Source organism: Corvus hawaiiensis, chromosome 5 (genome assembly GCF_020740725.1).
Source record: "Corvus hawaiiensis isolate bCorHaw1 chromosome 5, bCorHaw1.pri.cur, whole genome shotgun sequence".
Classification (NCBI taxonomy): domain Eukaryota; kingdom Metazoa; phylum Chordata; class Aves; order Passeriformes; family Corvidae; genus Corvus; species Corvus hawaiiensis.
The window spans coordinates 1555791-1575237 of record NC_063217.1 but is presented as its reverse complement, the minus strand read 5'-3'; the positions used below and the strand labels follow the sequence as shown (position 1 = coordinate 1575237).

The 19447-nt window shown below is 54.4% G+C and overlaps 1 protein-coding gene across 8 annotated transcripts in view; it reads right to left on the bottom strand.

Annotated features, from left to right (window-relative positions):
• EXOC6B (exocyst complex component 6B) overlaps positions 1 to 19447 on the bottom strand; it is a 271080-nt gene that overhangs the window by 98579 nt on the left and 153054 nt on the right. For 4 of the 8 annotated variants that reach the window (XM_048303538.1, XM_048303540.1, XM_048303539.1 and 1 more), the window contains 8 exons: positions 17479 to 17550; positions 17015 to 17112; positions 16142 to 16247; positions 15047 to 15156; positions 10055 to 10166; positions 8272 to 8406; positions 6793 to 6972; positions 1293 to 1322 (listed from right to left, as the gene is read on the bottom strand). In XM_048303538.1, the coding sequence (XP_048159495.1) occupies positions 1293 to 1322; positions 6793 to 6972; positions 8272 to 8406; positions 10055 to 10166; positions 15047 to 15156; positions 16142 to 16247; positions 17015 to 17112; positions 17479 to 17550 (843 nt within the window). The remainder of the gene's footprint in view (positions 1 to 1292; positions 1323 to 6792; positions 6973 to 8271; positions 8407 to 10054; positions 10167 to 15046; positions 15157 to 16141; positions 16248 to 17014; positions 17113 to 17478; positions 17551 to 19447) is intronic. The other 4 variants (XM_048303541.1, XM_048303542.1, XM_048303544.1 and 1 more) reach the window with 1 other exon arrangement.

The following is a 19447-nucleotide window of genomic DNA, read 5'->3' as shown; positions in this document are numbered from 1 at the left end:
CTCCAAGTCTGGAAAAGCCAGAGGGAAAAGGGCTTTTTGCATCTCTCCCTCTTGGGCTACGCCCTGAGGACACCACGGAGGATGGTTGACATCCAACACCGCTCCTGGAAACCCCTGGCTGCAGGGAACGCCTGGAGCATCCCGGCTGCTCCGCGGCTCCGACGCAGCTTTGATGGGAGCCGGCCTGGGATTGCTTTAACGAGGCTCCGTCTCTCCAGGAGCTGGCGTTGATTTGAGGCCTCGGTGTTGACTTAGAAACCCCCCAGGTGCCTGGAGCCTGCAAATACTCCAGGCTTAGCTAGGCTCAGTTTCCAGGGAAAGGGGCGCAAGCATCCCACCGGAGCAGGGAATATCAGTCGGCATTCCCATGAAAAGCAGGGAATAAAGGCTGGAAAGCAGAAGCAGGGTCCAGGCTCTGAATGTGACAACCCCACAGAATGCCCAGGCAGGCTTTGCTGCCAGGGGCCTGGGTTTGCAGACGTGGGAATAGAGGAAACAAGGCGGCTGCAGAGCACTTTGTTTGCCGTCTATCCCTGAAAGTGCCGCGGGTTTTCCTCCCGCACATGGAACAAGCAGAGGTGACAACAATCACAGGGGGTCGCTGAACCAGAAGGAAGGTCTGAAAGGTCTCCTTGGCTTTTTTTTTTGGTGCTAATTGGCCAAATCCAAACAGGGAGGTGGCACAAGTCAAGAATCCACATTATTTTCTGGAGAAAACCATGGAATCATGGAATGGTTCGGGTTGGAAGGGACCTTCAAGATGATCCAGTTCCAGCCCCTGCCATGGGCAGGGACACCTCCCACTATCCCAGGTGGCTCCAAGCCTCGTCCAGCCCGGCCTGGGACACTTCGACTCCAGTCTGAGGGAAGGCTTAGTGTCCAATCCCTCAAACCAGGAGGAACTTCCAGCTGGAATCCCCATGGGGATTTCTCTGAACAAGGAGCGAGGGGGGATTTTACAAACATCTCTTCTCTTTGGAGCAGAGGATCCCATCAAGCTTTCCCTAATACCAGGCATTTCCCCTAATTCCCTGCAAATTTAGGTATTCCAAGGCGATAAAAGGAGCCATTTCAATGCTCTAAAATCAACAATTTAGTGACCCCTTGGGAAGGAAATCCTTCCCATCGGCTTCTGATTTATCCCAGAATTATCCTATTGATTCGAACTTTTCATCCATCTTTTCCTTTCCTCCTGGCTCACACAAAGGACCTTTTCTGGTTCAACTGCCCCCCAAGCCTGGAGGTGGGAGCAGAGCAGAGCCAAGGCGCAGGACACGGCGTCCGGTACTCACCGACATGGTAGAGTGGACATCTACCTCCCCCTACAGAGGACAACACAGGAGGTCAAGGTCAAAGGCAGAACAGAGCAAAGCAACAGGACAAAGGCAGAAAGGACCCCAAAGGTCATCAGAGGTGCCCACAACCCCCCGGCGCTCCAACACGGCTCCGACAAATCAGCGAAGGATTGGAAAAGCAAAATAGGGGCTCCTGGAAGCTGCTTGGAGGAGGAGGAGGAGGAAAATAAAGTACCACAAGAGCAGTTTTGGTGTCATTAAAGTGTCACAGAATCCTGGAACGGGTTGGGTTGGGAGGGACCTTAAAGAGCATCTTGATCCAAGCCCCTGCCATGGGCAGGGACACCTCCCACCATCCCAGCTGGATCCAAGCCCCAGTGTCCAGCCTGGCCTTGGGCACTGCCAGGGATCCAGGGGCAGCCCCAGCTGCTCTGGCAATTCCAGCCCAGCCCGGAATTCCTTCCCAAGATCCCATCCATCCCTGCCCTCTGGCAGTGGGAAGCCATTCTCTGGGTCCTGGCCCTCCAGGCCTTGTCCCCAGTCCCTCTGCAGCTCCCCTGTCTGCTCTCCAAGTCACCATCCCTGTTCCTCAGCAATCCCACCTGCAAGAGGTGATGGATGTCGAACCCTGGGGGTGACAGCTGGGATCAGCTCCAGCAGGACTTGCTCAGCTCTTCCAAGGGCCAGGGGAGTTACTTAAGCACAGCCTGGACTTGTGCAAACCCAGAGGTGACTCTGGTGCTCCTGAGATGTTTTCCTGATGGTTATTTTCCACTTGGGTCCCTCCCAGCGCGGCCGAGGCTGCGGTTGGTGCAAAGTTCACGGCATTTCGCTTCCATGCACAGGGCCTTGGCTTATAAATATTCCAGAGGGATTTGACTTTTCAAATAAAAACACAGGCAATCGTTCTCTTTGGAAAGAAAATAAACACTTGCAAAGCTCTTTCTACCAGAGCAAGAGCTGCCGGGGCCGTTCGTTTGCGAGGGGGAAGAGATGCCAAGAGAAGGCAAAAACCATCGCGGCTCCAGCTGAAATCTGTGCCTGCCATCTGGCAAAAATAAGCAGAAAAGGGAGAAAAAAAAAAAAAATAGGGAAAAAAAATTCCCCTCTGCAGAGGGTTCACACTGAAGTGCTCAACAGCAGAGGTTGGATTTGTTGGATCGCTGAAAGATTGCTTCCCCTTCCCGGGTCAGCTTCACCTCTTGACCTGCCCTGATTCCCTTCCAAAGGAGGTTATCGAGATACAAGACTAACAGAGGATTAAAGGAAACTGAAAATAAAAACAAAACACCCCCCCTTCCCCCAGCCCCGCTCCCCTCCCCCAAGAAAACATCCTTGCTTTGTTAACCTGACAGTTCAGGGGAGGTGTTGACACAACCCTCCATCTCTGAGGAGCTTAATGTCAACAAATCAGTGTGTTTGGAGTAGCCCTGTCAATGCCATTTACATTAACTTGTCCAACAAGAAATAAAAACAACAATCAGCCATCAAAGACAAAAGGCTTTTTCAGTCATTCTTCGCAAAGTCTTAGGCTGGAAATGTTCATTTTTGGAGGCCGTGGCCCTTTGCTTGCTGAAAACCAGAAACCACCTTTTTTTTTTTTTTTCAGGCCTAAAATACTTTTTGTACTAAATTTTTTTTTTTCCCCCTTAAAAAAAAAGAGGTTTTTCTTTTAAAGGAGACCCGAGCATCCCATATTAATGAGCCCCACAGCAGCAGCAGGAACCGACTCTCCCTGGTTAACGCAGGAAGAGGGCGGCCTCGGGAGCCAAATGTTAATTATGCTTTGATTCCCATCAGCGTTTTATTTGCTTGGAGACATTTTTGGGCACTTAGTGGAGCATTTTGGAATTGTGGCTCTAAACCACCATGACCATTTCATGCAGCACTGGCATGCACCAAAACCCCGGGAAGTCCTCCGTGAACTTTTCCTGCCCCCCGGCACACGCTGTCCCCACGGCACTGGTGAGGGCTCAGCGTCCCCCAGAAAACTGCAACGTGCAAATAAATTCCAGCAATTCCCAAAATCAAGTGGTTTTCATCATCTCCCACATGCCTAATCCAAAGGAAAAATTCAGAATTGCAATTCCTGCTTGAGCTCTAGAGAAAATGGAGACTCCTTAGGCCAATCCACCAGCCAGGGTTTTGGGCTGGGTTGTTTTTGCTGGGTGCCCAGAGAAACGGTGGAGGCCTCACCCCTGGAAAAATCCAAGGCCAAGGCTCGGGACAACTTGATCCAGCTGAAGATGTCCCCCAGAAAAGTGCAATATGCAAATAAATTCCAGGAATTCCCAGAATCAAGTGGTTTTCATAATTGCCCACAAAGCCTGCTCCAAAGGAAAAATTAGGGACTGAAATTCCTGCTCGAGGCCTAGAAAAAGTGGAGACTTTGGGCCACTCCACGAGCCAGGATTTTGGGCTGGGTTATTTTTGCTGGGTGCCCACAGAGGTGGTGGAGGCCTCACCCCTGGAAAAATCCAAGGCCAAGGCTCGGGACAACCGGATCCAGCTGAAGATGTCCAGAGTAGGTGACCTTTAAGGGGCCCTTCCAACCAAACTATTCAAAACAATCGTTCTGGAATTCCCAAGAAATACAGGAAAAATTCAGCCTAAAGAGGGAAACACAAACCCTAATCTCAAAGCCTGGCTCAGATTCCTTTCAGCTCCTCTTCACCCCCTCTCCAATGCTGGGTCTCAAGGATCTTCCAAGGCCACTTGACCTGCCCCGGGGCCAGCTGGAGCCGTGACCCCAGAGAGGTTTTCCTGCAGCTCCGTCGGGACAATGGGATTACTCGGCCCCGTCACGGTGCATTTCTGCAGCCTCAGGACTTTGGGCTCTGTTCTTTTCCATGACAGGGCTGTTTGGAGGTGTAATTTTAGCTCAGCAACTCCGACAAGCCCGGGCTGAGGTTCCCTGATGGGCAGTGGAGGCGTCATTCCAGCTGGGACAAAGGGCAGGGGAGCAGCTCCTGCCACCGCCTCCTCTCCCGACAGGGACACGCTTCCAACCAAACCGCACCTTCCAACACCAGGGGAACGCTTTTCACTTGTCCAAAATCCCACAAATCCAACAGGAATCAGCTCTGGAAGACAGAGGCATTTCCAAACCAGACAGGAGACCGGGAATGGGTGGTGCTGCACACAGAAATGGAGATGCTCCAAGGCTGCCTCATCCCAGGATTGGGCACAGTCCTGGAGCTCCTGGCAGTGTGGAAATCCTGGATTTTATAGGACCAGGCTGAAAACTCATCTCACCCAGGGCAGCAGCTCCTCTCAGACCCCAAAACTATCGTGCTTTACTTCCAATCACACCTCTGGTGGACTGGGATGGGTTTGGATCAGCAGCGTAGGAACAGCTCCACCTTGTCCCCAGAACGCTGAATATCCTCCTGGAGCTGGAATTCACCCTTTCTGGAGATGTTCCCTCACCCCTCTCGCTCTTTCCTTCCCCAGCTGATGCTCATCCCACATTCTTGGTGCTTTAACAAACACCTCCATCATTTTCTGCATCACTTTGGACAACCCCTTCACCTCCTGCGCTTCAGCAGCAAAGCCCAGGAATTTCAATGTGCTCCCAAATCAGCCACTGGAAAAATCTCCTGAACCCTACAAGGATGAAAAACCTCGCCACCAAAGGATCTGGAGGCCTTTGGGATGCAGCCTGGTCCTTCCTGGCTCGCTCTTACCCACCATTGCCCACAGTTTGGGTGAACCAGCAGCAACGTCAGGAAAAAAACCTCAGTAAATATTAAAAAATCCCAAACCTGCAGCTCCCACAGACCTGCAGCTGCCCGAACCAGGCTGCAGCACGTTCCCAAGGTGCCTCCTCTGTCTCAGCAGGCTTTGGGGAGGCTCTGGAGATCGGGGGCTGCCCAGCACATCTGAGCTTCTCCTCAGCTGTGGCTTTTCTTACCCAGTTCTGGCAGACAAAAGGCTGCCTCCATCTGTCCTGGTGCTTTTTAGACCAATTCACGTCCTCCCAGCCTCCAAACCAACCCTGGCTGGCTCCAAAAGGAAACATTAATATTTAAGGAAGATAAATCACTCCTGGCCCACCTCATAAATCACTGTGGGCATCCCTCCCCAGCTCATCTCTGCTGCTTCATGCTCCGGTGCAGAGACCAATCTCCCTGTCGAATTCCATTACTGCCTCCTGAGTATTCCCAGCACGATGGGTGGAAGCCTCCAGGTGCTACCCCAGCCCTGTGCAGCCACAGCTCCTTTTTTAAGGAGAAATCCAGCCGTTTCCAGCACCTCCTGGCTCCAGAAGGCACCTGCCACACTGCCTGGGGACATTTGGGACAAACCTGGCCAGGGAGACGGATCAAAGTCCCTCCCGCCTCTCTGCTCAGGAGGTAGCACTTCATTTATCAGTTTATTGATCAGTTTGTCCCACTGAGAACAGAGCTGAGAAAGCAACTTCTCCTCAACACAGGTGCAGAGGAGCGGGGAAGCCACTTCCAGATCCCTTTTGGGGGCTTCTCCCTCACAGCGAATCCGTGTGAGCTCCCTCCTGCTCCCAGATCTTCCTGCTGGGATAGGGATGCCCAAAGACACGAGCCAGGCCTGAGGCTGCACAATTTGGGGGTGCAGCACCTCCCAAAACGGCTCTGGAGGGCTGAGACCTCCTTCCAGAGGAGAATCCCAGGGCACAGACAGAGTGAAGGAAGCTGCCACATCACATCTTCCCTTCCTGTTTATTCCCAAACTCCTGAAAGATGCCCAGCGTGGGGACAGCCCCAGGCACCCAGCACCAGCACAGCAATCCCAGCTTCATAAAGAAAGAAAGGAAGATCTGAAATCGCTTTTAGAGCAGCCACAGAGTTGGGGGGATTTGCTGTTTCCAAATACCTGCTGATCCCAGCTCCTGCCGAGCGTGTATCCACACAGCTCAGAACAAATCCCATTCAGAGGAGGGGAAAAAGCTGTCGGAGCAACAGCGAAGCTCCCGGGTGATTGGATTTTTCCTACCAAGGAGACACCGCTCAGCCGGCTGCAAAAAGCACCATCAAGCACATTTCTGATGGCAACAGCAGCGTAAACACAGGGGGACTTTGGAGAGCAGAGAGAAGAAAGAAACATATGGTGCCTTGCAACGGAGCAACATTGGGATGGGAGGCATCAGGGACTTGACAGGCACTTGGAAATGCAGCTGTAGTTCCAGTAACGCACCCATTTCTTGGGAAAAAAAAATCCTGGATGGCCATTAGCTGGAAGTTAAAATATCTAAAATATAGGTGGGGAGTGAATTATGATCCTGCTGGTACATGGTGGGCTGGGACAGAGCCTCAATCCCATAAAAAATTCAGACTTGCAAATCATTGGGAGGCTCCCACTGAAGCCCAGCTTGTGGTGACACGTGAAACACCTGCCTAAATAAACAGAATTTGTTCCTTCATCCTTGGCAGCGCCAGGCCCCGTTTCCAGCACAGCCCATCACGTCGGGGTTCCCCCAACACCCTGGAGCAGAAGGGAGGGAAGGGGCGGCCTGGCTCACCGGGAGGTGGGTGAAGACGGCGAAGGTGCTGCGCAGGAAGCCGATGAGATCCACCAGGTAGTCACTGGCCCTGCTGCCCGGCTCCAGAGCCATCCAGTCGTAGTCTGCCAGCTGCAGGAACTGATCGATCTTCTGGTTGAGGTTGGTGTAGATCTCCTCCTCGGCGGCATGCCGGGCATCCTGGGAACGAGACCCGACGTGGGATGGGGGCTCCACACCACCCAGACCCCACGTGGGATGGGGGCTCCACACCACCCAGACCCCACATGGGATGGGATGGGGGCTCCACACCACCCAGACCCCGCATGGGATGGGGGCTCCACACCACCCAGACCCCACATGGGATGGGGGCTCCACACCACCCAGACCCCACATGGGATGGGATGGGGGCTCCACACCACCCAGACCCCACATGGGATGGGGGCTCCACACCACCCTCCAACAGGGTGGGAGCTTCACTCAACCTTTAGACCAGGAGGTGACACAACCCCAAAGCTCGAGGAGGCAACCACGAGGCTGCTGCAGCCTCAGGCTGGTGGGACAGGGGCCCCCAGGTCGTGGTGGGCAAGATCAGGGAGGATTCTGCCTCTGACGTGACCTGGGGACCACGAGGAGCAATCCAGAGGAGAGGGAGGAGAGACTGGCTCCCTTGGTGGGAGCCTGGTGTTCACAGCACCAAGGTTGTGGTTCAGTCCTGGGTGGGAGCTGATGATCCTTGCGGGTCCCTCCAGCTCAGAATATCCCATGATTCTGAGATGGGAAAGGAACATCCCAGATGGAAACCCCACCAAACCCAGCGCAAGGCCGGGGTCCAGGAGCCTCCCTGCCAAAACAAGGGCAGGAAACTCAGCTTTAGGCCAGGATGGACCTCCCTGGGGACATGAGAGTGAGTTATCCCACGGCAAAACCTCACCAAGCCAATTCCTGCTGTTCCCACCTGTGGATCTCCACGGGACACAACTCAGACACCCCGCACTCGACCCAACCAGATTCCATATAAAGCATCTGGGGGAACACTCCTGGGGTGGGATTTAACAGCTGGGAATTCTGGGGGTTTCTGTCAGCCCTGGTTTTTAGGGGATAATGCTAAAAGGAGTGGAAAGAGAGAGAAATATAAATTCTGGAAATCTTTCTCCTGGGTGGAAGAGGAGCCTGGTGTGCACGGCCAGTTGTGTTAACACTGCACTCCAACAGCGAAGTGAGAATTCATTTAAATAAGAAATAAATTATCAGGCTTTTGTTTAAAACCTCCTTAATCCTTTAGCTAATTAGGGCTGTAAATTAAGGAGAAAGCCTCCCACGATCTTGACAGCAGCAACGCTCCGAAGGACAAACCCAAAGCGATGGCGCAACCTTGCCAAAATAGGCCGGAATTATCCTTGGGCTCAGCCCAGCTGCCTCCCAGGGCTCCTGCAGCAGCAGATCCCTGCCAGCAGCCACCCAGGCCCCTCCCGGGGGAGGAACCCCGGCCCCGCTCACCTTGAAGGTGGTGGTCCCGTAGAGCTTGGTCGTGTGGACGGTCTCGGGAAGGACGTTGGTGATGTTGGTGATGAACTCCTCCAGGAACTTGCAGGACTTCTCCAGATGGGTGGTGTTGATGATGATCTGCACCAGCTGGGAAGGGCAAAGAAGGGTTTCAGCGCCGGTGCTGCCGAAGCCAGGGCCGTGCCAGGTGAAGGGATGCCAGTTCCGTGGAATCCTGGCATGAAAAGCTGACACTGCAAACACCCCGAGCTTTGCTGCGGGCTCCAGTCTCTCCTCCTTTAACAACACCTAAATCCAAGATAATGTGGGGGGGGAAGCGTTTCCCATGACAGCCACTGATACCACGGAAGGTGATTTTTTTTGGAAGGGCTTTCCTACATTGAGCCGTCACTCAGGGCTCCCGTCAGCGCCGCTCAAACACAACAGGGGCTCCCAAAAAAACTGCCAGCACCAGTCAGGAGGCTCCTGGCTGCCACTGAACCCGAAATAACTCAAACTTGAGTGACGCCGAGCAGCATCACACGGGCCCCGAACAAAGGAACCACGAGGTTTGGCGCTGGGAGGTGTGGGGTGAGCAGATCCCTGCCAGCCCCCCGGGGCAGCAGAACGCCCTGGGTTGATGTCACTGAATTGCTGGAGCGTGGTGGGGCTGTCGGGAGCCACCTGCCGTGCGGGGAGGATTTGGGAACACTCCCAAATCTGAAGGGGATTGGATTAATCAGCGATTGCGAAGGCGCGGGGGCAGAAATCCTGAAGTGACACCACAAAGATCCCAGCACCCAACTGCTGCTGGTGCTGGTGGCATCACAAGGGGGATGGGGACACTTTGGGAGGTTCAGCCTGGGCACTGGGAAGGAAAAGAGACATCAGGAAGGTGGTGCAGAACTGGAATGGGGTGTCCGGAGAAGCTGTGGGATGTGTGGGAGAAATGAGAAGTTGGGTGGGGAAAGCTATGGTTGACATGATCCAAGGCAGTAATTATTAATTAAACAATTAATAACTCCTTGTTTAATAGCAGCACCCAGAGGTCCCACCTATCCTGGGCACCAGGTGTAGCTTTAAAGGGATTAAAATCATCAGAAACTGGATTTTGTACAGAAAAAAAGTATGGACCATGGAAAGGAAACCCCAAATTAGGGTTTGTGCTGCAGCAATGTGCTGAAACCACTCAAACACCACCTGAAAACGAGAACTGCTCCCCCATTCCCTCACATTTCCCACTTGGATCTTCTCTGGTGCTCCCTGAAGTCCTCTGACTTTTATTCAGATTTATAACGTTGCCCAAAATGAAGAGGGCAAAATCCACAACCAACAGCAAAAAACCCCTTTTTTCCCCCAATCTGAAGTTCCCCACCACTTTATACAACAATGCTGAGCAGGCCCCTTGTTTTCCAAGCAAACATTTCACGGAATGCTCCAAACCAGCACCTCTAAAGGTGTTTGAAGGAGCTCCAAGGACCTTCCTGCCACCCTGCCCTGGAATCACACAGTCCAGGAATGCTGTGGGTGGGAAGGGATCTTAAAACTCATTTATTCCACCACGGGCAGGGACAATTCCACCATCCCAGCTGGATCCAAGCCCCAGTGTCCAGCCTGGCCTTGGACATTCCCAGGGATCCAGGGGCAGCCCCAGCTGCTCTGGCAATTCCAGCCCAGCCCCTCCCCACCCTCCCAGCCAGCAATTCCTTCCCAACATCCCAGCCCAAGCTCCCCTTTCCCACTGGGAAGCCATTCCCTGCCTCCTGGCCCTCCATTCCCAAGGGAAGCCAGGTCCCACCTCTGTGAGTCCAACGTTTTTCCTCTTGATGACGTTCTGTAAACAGTTGCTCAGGGTCCGGGTCAGCAGCAGATTTGTGGATTTTCTGATCATGTCATCGACCTCCGTGGAGCTGCAAATAAAATTTAAGGAGAAATTTGCAAGGTGCTCCATGGAAAGAAAATCACCGGGAATTCTCCTCATCCTCCTACCCAACTCTCCTCTGCCTCACCCCTGAGCATCTGTGCAGCCATCACAGGAGCTGACATTTGGTATACAGTAAAATACACCAATTTAGGCCTTTTTATCCATGTTTCAGAAGGAAAAGTGGATTAACACCTGCAAGTCCCACAGTCCTGAGCCTCCCACCCACGAGGGGCTGGTGTAGCCCAAGGAGAAACCTCCCACGGCATCAGCACAACCCAACACACAGCACTGGGGATTTGTGTGTTCAGTACAAGGGAAAAGATCTCCAGTGGGTGAAAACCCCAAATCAAATCCCCCAAAATTCCCCTCTCAGGCCTTTCTGGGCTTTTTAAACAAAATTGTAGAACCGTGGAACGGTTTGGGTTGGAAAGGATCTTAAAAGGAAGCTGAAAAAATTGCAGAAGTGAACGAGGTCACAGGGAATGGAGTTAGAAGAAGCATTTCCAGCCCCAAATGATCCCTGGATTTCCACACACAGGGACTCCTCAGCACAGCACAGCTCCCATCTCCCAGAATGGTTTGGGATGGAAGAGACCTTAAATCCCATTCCATGGGCAGGGACACCTCCCACCATCCCAGCTGGATCCAAGCCCCAGTGTCCAGCCTGGCCTTGGACATTCCCAGGGATCCAGGGGCAGCCTTGAAGGGAAGTGGGAACATCTTTGGGGTTGGATTGATTGGATTTTGGACTTCTTTTCCCAGCTTGCAGATGGAGCTGCAGCTGCAGAGCCTGGCAGCAAAACGAGGAGTTTGGGAACACCATAAAATCACGGAATGGTTTGGGATGGAAGGGACCATCCAGGGCCACCCCATTCCATGGGCAGGGACACCTCCCAGCATCCCAGCTGGATCCAAGCCCCAGTGTCCAGCCTGGCCTTGGGCATTCCCAGGGATCCAGGGGCAGCCCCAGCTGCTCTGGCAATTCCAGCCCAGCCCCTCCCCACCCTCCCAGCCAGCAATTCCTTCCCAACATCCCAGCCCAAGCTCCCCTTTCCCACTGGGAAGCCATTCCCTGCCTCCTGGCCCTCCAGCCCTTGGCCCCAGTCCCTCTGCAGCTCTCCTGGAGCCCCTTTAGGCCCTGCAAGGGGCTCGCAGCTCTCCCTGGCTCCTTCCCTTCTCCAGGGCAACATTCCCAGCTCTCCCAGCCTGCCTCCAGCATTGGAACATCAAACTGGAAGCTCCTGCACCCCATTCCTGCCCTTTCCCAGGGGTCTGGAATGACAGCACTGCTGGAATTGGGGGGTTCGGCCCCGCCATGGTGTCACCTCTCCTTTCCCCAGGAGGTTTTGCCAACCCACCCTGCCAGAGGCTCCTTGGATCTGTGCTTGGCTCTGGATTAGCCCTGACAGCACCAGGAATTGTCTCCTGCAGTGAGAGGTGGGAGAGGGAATTCCCAGCGGGAAGGCTGGGAAGTGTCAGTAACTTCAAGCTCCCGGTAAATCGAGCCCCTGACCTTTGTTTCCTTCTCCTGCTCCACCTGACACAGGGGCCACGTCACAAACCAGGGACTGACGTGGGAAACGAAAGCCAACCTGGAAGTTATCCCGGGAGGAAAGTGGGGGGTGTTGGGATGCTGCAAGTGGGGGGCAGGAATGGGTTAGATGGGATGTTGGGAAGGAATTGCTGGCTGGGAGGGTGGGGAGGGGCTGGGCTGGAATTGCCAGAGCAGCTGGGGCTGCCCCTGGATCCCTGGGAATGCCCAAGGCCAGGCTGGACACTGGGGCTTGGATCCAGCTGGGATGGTGGGAGGTGTCCCTGCACTTTGTATCCCAAGTTCCTCCAGGACTGGGGCTTTGTTTGCAGAAAACCCCAACCCAAACCCAACCCAAGTCGTGGTGGATTAGAGCTGATCCATCCCATCCTTCACCCATGGCTTCCCAGAGATCTTCCCTACTTTCCAATGGGAAATTCCACAGGAACAAGCGAGGGGATGCTTTGAAAGACAACCTGATGAACTCAACTTGCAAAAAGACAAAAGTGCTGAGGAGATAAAGGAGGTTTTCCCACTCTAACCCAATTAATAGAGCCAACAACAAAAATTCCAAGCCCTACAAAGACACCCGGAGCTCCGAACTTTCCTCAAGTGAAATAACTTCCACACAAAAAGGAGAACCCTCCCATCCAACAAATACAAGGAGCTGCTTTAACAAAATAATTAGGGGGGAAAAAAAATAAAATAATAAAATAGGAGCTGCACTTTCCGCCACAGGCTGTGCTGTGCAGGAAAAGGCTTGAAGGGAACTGTCTGGGATAATGACAGCTCCTGTCCCAGATCCCGTGGCAGCTGCGGTGACCTCCAGGCCCCTGTGACTGACGGGCTGACCCCCGGCACTCCGGGGTGCTCCGTAAATGACAAGGCCAGGAAAAAAAAGAAAGGGAGGAGAAAAGGGAACTTGCTGCCGGCTTTGTAGCCAAGCTTCCTAATAAAACCTAATTCAAGCTGTCAGGGTGAAATGAAGAAAGTGTCAACAGGGGTTTGCAGAGAAATATTCCAAATGTTTGGCTCTGAGAGCCAGAGAGGGGCTCCCCTCCCCCCACTGCTCCGAAAGGGCTGGAAAATCCAATGTGGAAAGGAATTTTAATAAGGGGTCCAGGGGGAGCCCCGGGAGGGACCCAAGGGGACACTTCTCCTCCCTGGCCTGCCAAAGGCAATCATGCCGGCAACAGGGAAGGGCACGGAGCTGCGCAGGGAGGGCTGGGGGCAGCAGCATCCCTGGGCAACCAGAGCGAGGTGCCGGCTCTGCAGAGGGAGAGGGGCCACAGTGACCCCGGGGTTACGAGCCCAGGGAGCCACCAGAGAGGAGAAGCTGCCACCAGGGCCAGACTGGGATGGGACGTGGTGGGAGAAACTCCTGAGCTCCCAAAAAACCAACAAGGGCTGTGGCGGGACCCGCAGGGAAAGGGCCTCTCCAAATCGGCACCCCTGGCACCAAGGAGAGAGGGAAAATCCTGGAGAGCCTGGGGCACGAACCGGAACAGCGCTGAGGTCCCACAGCTGTCCCAGCTCCACAGCAGCAACGGGGCAAGCATGGAATGGGTTGGGTGGGAATCTTAAAGAGCATCTTGATCCCATGGGCAGGGACACCTCCCACTATCCCAGGTGGATCCAAGCCCCATCCAGCCTGGCCTTGGGCACTGCCAGGGATCCAGGGGCAGCCCCAGCTGCTCTGGCAATTCCAGCCCAGCCCCTCCCCACCCTCCCAGCCAGCAATTCCTTCCCAACATCCCAGCCCAAGCTCCCCTTTCCCACTGGGAAGCCATTCCCTGCCTCCTGGCCCTCCAGGCCTTGGCCCCAGTCCCTCTGCAGCTCTCCTGGAGCCCCTTTAGGCCCTGCAAGGGGCTCGCAGCTCTCCCTGGCTCCTTCCCTTCTCCAGGGCAACATTCCCAGCTCTCACAGCTGCCTCCAGCAGCTCCAGTGCCAGGTCACGGCCAGGACACGAAGCTCCCAAGGAGGTGGAACTTGCCCACCCCAGTGCAGCCTCTTGCTTGCCCAGGTGCCCTGGGGTGAGGCTGTGGAGCCGCTTTATTCCTTCCCCGTCCGCTCAGTGCCCAGGGCCGCTGTGCCTTTAGGATGGACCCGGGGATCCGAGGGGCAGCTGAAGGGCTCAGCCCAAGGGGAGCACCGTGCTGCTGTCTGGGTTTCCTTTGTGTCCCAGCTAGCTGGGAAAAGGTTCTGTTGGGTTTCTTTCCTTGTTCTTTCTTCCCTTCCCTTCCCTTGCCTCACTGCCTCCCTTCCCTCCTTGCTGGTCAGAGCCCGGGTGTCTGTTCCCTCTCTGGGAATTTGCTGTATTTTGAGGTGTTTTTTTATCCTGTTCTGCCCTGTTTTGTTGGTGTGTTAATAAAGAGTTTGGTTTCTTTTTCCCACTTTCACTCCTTGTGACCCATTTTTCTCACTGACGGAGGAAAAGGGGAGGAACACTCATCCTGGAGTGTTTCCTCCTGAAGTTTTGTCTCAAAAACCAAGACACCAGGGAAGGCAAGGAGGATGAACCCTTCCAGCCAAAACCTTGTCCTTCATTTTTAAACCTCTCCCGAGCTGCAAACGCTGCTGATGCAAACCCAAAGCCCCAACTGGCAGCTCCTGGCAGACCCCGTTGGTTTCCAGCCTCACACACGTACACACGGGTGAAACAAGCATCAAAGCACCTCGGGATGGAGCAGGGAGGGTAAACACACAGAATATTTTACAGGCTTTAAAAAAAAAAAAAACCAACACACTATTTGTGTATAAACTCCCCGAAGAAACGAGAAAAACAAAAGCATGAAACCGGCAGCCGAAACTCGTTCATGACCAAAAATCCAACCCTCAGAGCCCTCCTGACAACAAGTTCATGGAGCCACAGAATTCCCATTCCTTGGGGGACAGCGAGGGGAGGCCTGGGGGGATCTGAGATGTTCCAGCAGGCCCTGGTGGTGACCAGTGGCCATCACAACCTTTCTGCAGACACCTGGCTTCATTTATTTATTAAATAATGATGCAGAAACGCCTTGGAGGAAACAGCCCCTCACTTCTCACACAACTGGGACTGGCCTGGGAGTGTGGAATTCCCTGGAGGTGTCCAAGGCCAGGCTGGAGGAGGCTTAGAGCATCCCAGGATCGTGGGAAGTGTCCCTGTGATGGGCTGGAACGAGATGATCCTGAAAGTTCCTTCCAGCCCAAAGCCCCCTGGGATCTTCCCCTACAGGAGAAGACCTTGGCCAGCCAAGATCCCACTGCTCCAAGGCCACTTCCAGCCTGGACTGGGTCCATCCAAAGGGTGAGGAAGAGAATCCAGATTTTAAATCAGTGCAAACAACATCTCCCACCTGAGGTGCAGGTCCTCGGAGAACTTCAGGCAGGCGTAGATGAACTCCTTGATCTGGCTGTAAACCTTGGGCACGAACTCCGAGAAGGGGAACTTCTTCGGGAAGGGTTGCTGCAAAACACAGGAGAGAATTCCAGAGGGAGGGAAGGAATTTCCCTCTTCCCAGCGGTGTGTTCCAGGCAGGCAGAGGAATTCTGGGATTCATGCTGGCTTATACAAACGCTTCAGCCAAGGGAAAGAGCAGATAATCACTAATGGCACCTGGAGCCGTGTGTGGGATTTGGGGCTGGAAGGAGATTTGCAGCACACCAGGACCCTCATTCTCTCCTTCCCTCTCCCAACTCCCTTCCCCTCCCTCGCTGGGAACACCTGGAATTCCTCCCCCCACCATGCACGAGGCGTTTTCCTGCTCACCCCCTCCAGGTGCTGCCCAATGGCCTCGAAAGCCGGGAGGAAACGGATTTTCCAACACCAAATTGCTGCAGCTTTCACCCCCAGCACACACCAGGCTGGGAGGTGCAGGGAGCAGCAGCGAGGAGCTGAACCCCAGGACTGAATTTTGGGGCAGGACACAGAAATCTGAACCCTTGACTGGGATCACCAGGGGTGGATTTGGTGGCTGCCAGGTGTGGAGCATGAGGCCAAGCAGGATTTAGGATTTAGGGGACAGCTGGACACACTTTGGTTTTCCAAGCATACACTGATGCAAAGGCCAAGATCCACCACTTTTTGGGGCTCTTCTTCCTCTAAATACGAGACTAAAACCAATAAATCAATCCCAGGGTCCATACAATGGGACTAAAATGCCAAGGGAAGCGGATACTTCCACCTGTGTGCTGCCAGGGCTGCTCAGCTGTGACAGAGCCCCCCGAGAGGAACACAAGGCACACGTCCCTCACCCACACCAGGAGAAATGCATCCCATGGAATGTTCTTCCCCAGTGTTTTCCTTTCTCTTTTACTCTTTATTTGGGTTGGGGGGGTTGATTTGGGGTTTTTCAGAGCCTTTCATGTGCAGTTCTCAATGCCCACAAAGGGTGCGAGGTTCTCCTGCCCCAGCAGCCAGGCCAGGCCACTTTCCCCTTTCCAAGCTTTACCTTTTCAAGTTCAGCATCCTGGAATGGGAACTGTCCAACGATTTTCTTATAAACTTCTTCATTTGACACCGGGATGGGGCTGTAGTTATCCGAGTCCAGGATATTCCTGGGAAAAGAAACGTTATGGAGACAGCTCTGAGGGGAAAGTTTTGCTGCTGGGTCAGGAGATTCCCAGAGGTTGGTGCCAGGCTAAGGTGTGATCCCAAATTCCTGCAGCAGCAGCAACCAGGGATATCCCAAATCAGCCACAGCTTGGGGATGGAGCGAGGGCACAGAATCCTGGAATGGTTTGGGTTGGAAGGGACTTTAGGATCATCTCATTCCACCCCATCCATGGGCAGGGACACCTCCCACTATCCCAGGCTGCTCCAAGCCCCAGTGTCCAGCCTGGCCTTGGGCATTCCCAGGGATCCAGGGGCAGCCCCAGCTGCTCTGGCAATTCCAGCCCAGCCCCTCCCCACCCTCCCAGCCAGCAATTCCTTCCCAACATCCCAGCCCAAGCTCCCCTTTCCCACTGGGAAGCCATTCCCTGCCTCCTGGCCCTCCAGCCCTTGGCCCCAGTCCCTCTGCAGCTCTCCTGGAGCCCCTTTAGGCCCTGCAAGGGGCTCGCAGCTCTCCCTGGCTCCTTCCCTTCTCCAGGGCAACATTCCCAGCTCTCCCAGCTGCCTCCAGAGCAGAGGGGCTCCAGGCCTGGAGCAGCTCCGGGGCCGCCTCTGGGCTCTCTGCAGCAGCTCCATGGCAAGGGTGGCACTGCTTCAAGCTCCCTTCCCAACCCATTCCACGATTCTCTAATTAATCCCTCAAAAAATTCCACTTGGGGGCCAAAACTCCTCAGTGAGGGGCGTCCCAGGGAGTTCTTTCCGAGCCTCTCACCTGAACACTCCTGCCCATTTCTTCAGCAGGGTCTCGCTGTACTGGTCCTGGATCTCCAGCAGCATGTCAAACAGCTGGTTCACTGGGAAGCCGTAGCCCTGCAGGAGCAGGAGGGAACAGAGCAACCTCAGGGAATGAAGCCACCAACGGGCAGCTTATGGTCTGTGTTTAACAGGGGGCAAATCCTCCTCCAGCACCAGCCCTGGAGCAGGTGGAGGGGTTTGGGGTGATTTACTGAGCGAGAAGGACCCAGAGCTATCAAAGGCCCAAGGGCCGGGTGAGGTGGCCAAGGCTCGGTCCTTGCACTGACCAAGCCAGGCTGTCCATCGGGTGATCCACGCCCAGAAATGCCAGGAAAGGAGCTGGGCCAGCGCAGGCAGCCCCCCGAGGCACTGAAGCACCGATGGACAGCCTGGGAGCAGCAGGGGCGGCGCTGGGTGAGGACAGCCCCGAGCCCCACGTACCTGCAGCGTGTCGGCGAAGAGCACAATGAGGTTCTTCAGGTCCAACACCAGGCTGGGGTCGGAGCAGTAGGACTGGAGGGGAGGGCAGAGATGAAAACATGGCTTTAACTGCGTGGCACAGCACAAACCCCTGCCCTGAGCCCTGCTGCGTTATCAGGGCACTGATAAGAACTGCCCAGGCCTGGGGAGCAGCCCCAGGAGCAGCAGCTTCATCCCCCAGGCCGTGAGCGCCGCACGGGGCAGACAGGGCCGGCTGATAAGGGTGTCTCTGCTCCCAGTGCTGCTCTCCAGGCTGGAGAAGGCTTTGGGCTGCTCCAGAGATACCTGAAGTGTGTCTAAGATTGCACAGGAGCTGCTGGGCAGCGAGAGGAGACGGAGCCCGTCAGCGCCGTCACGGCGGGACGGGGACAGCGCCTCTCATTTAATATTTACCGTGTTGTGTCTGATGGTAATGAAGCATCTCAGCCCGGCACCCACGGCCCAGGCTGAGGGAAAACACGCTGGATTCCAGCTCCAGCACAAGGATTTATCCTGCTCCAAACCCTCAAAGACACAACTCCGTGTCCCCAGAGCCACCCCGGTCTCCCCCAGGCTTCCCGCGCTCGCCAGGAGCAGCCAAACCTTCCCCGTGCTGAAAAATGTAAAGTTTGAGACAGAGCCTGCCCAAATATAGAATCAGTGATCCCAAGCTGGGAAGAGAGCGGGATTGAAAGAGCACAGATTTAAAGCTCGCTGGAAACTCCAGGAGGAGCGACTCCATTAATCAGCAGGAAGGACTGGGAGACACACGTTTTCCATCTCCCTGTCCAAAAAGGAGAGTCAGGAAGAAAGATAATGCCCTGAAGCACCAGCAGTGATTAAAGATGTCCCTGTCTGCGGCAAGGAAGAAAATCCAGGGATAAATTTGTCTGCCTTGGAAGAATTGCAATAGCCTCAGCAAGGTGAGACCCTCCCTCGAATCCCAGTTCGGGATGCAGGGCACTGGTTTATCTGGGAGCGCTCAGAGCCAGCGGTGATGGCCACAACGTTGGGAAATCACGGAATGTTTCGTGATCACCGACAAAGCCTCCCCTGGCAGCCACTCCGTGCATTAATTTTGGCACCACTTGAAACAACCCGCGTGGCAACAAAGCTGGGAGCACCAAAAACCCCACGGCTGGGCCTGGCTCAGCCTCCTGCTTCCACCTCGGAGAAAATCCCACTTGAACTGAAAACAAACACAGGTTTGCAGCCCAGCGGGGGGTTGGTGTTCATCCCCTCTGCTAGCACAGGAGCTCAAGGGGAAGGAGGCAACTTTCCAGTCACCTGGATGGGGATGGAGAATGCTGGGGAGCTTCTGGGCTCCCTCAGCCCAGGGAGCTCCAGGGAAGAGCCATGGAATGGTGTGGGGTGGAAAGGACCTTAAAACCCATCTGGTTCCACCCCCTTCCACTGGACCAGGATGCTCCAGGCCTGGTGTTCGTGTCCGTCTCTTCCCATATTTTCACCCCCTTCCCAGGGTGCTCCTTGCTCTCTCCTGGGGTTCTCCCTCCCTGGATTTGGTTTTTCAGCCCATTTTTCAGCCCGTTCACAGCCATGAAATTTAAGGGATCAAGATGATCTTTAAGGTCCTTCCCAACCCAAACCACGCTGGGACTCTCTGATCCTGAACTTGAACAAACAAGGTCATGCTTTGGGGTGCCACAAAGATGCTTTTCCCCCCCCCCCCAGTTTTTTGGGATTAATCAACCCCCTCTGCTGGTGCTCCTCAAAAACAACCAGTGCAATAATGATGAAAACACAAACCCACTGTTTTATTCTTCAAAACACTGAGTTTGGTGGGGAAATGCAGTCAACCAGAGGAAAAAAAAAAGCCAGAGAAAGAGAATTATCTGCGTGTCTTTGTGTTGCTCTTTTCAACGGTCATTGGAAAAGAGGGAAAACACAGAATCCTGGGGGAAAAAAAAAAAAAAAAAGGCAGCTTTGCAGC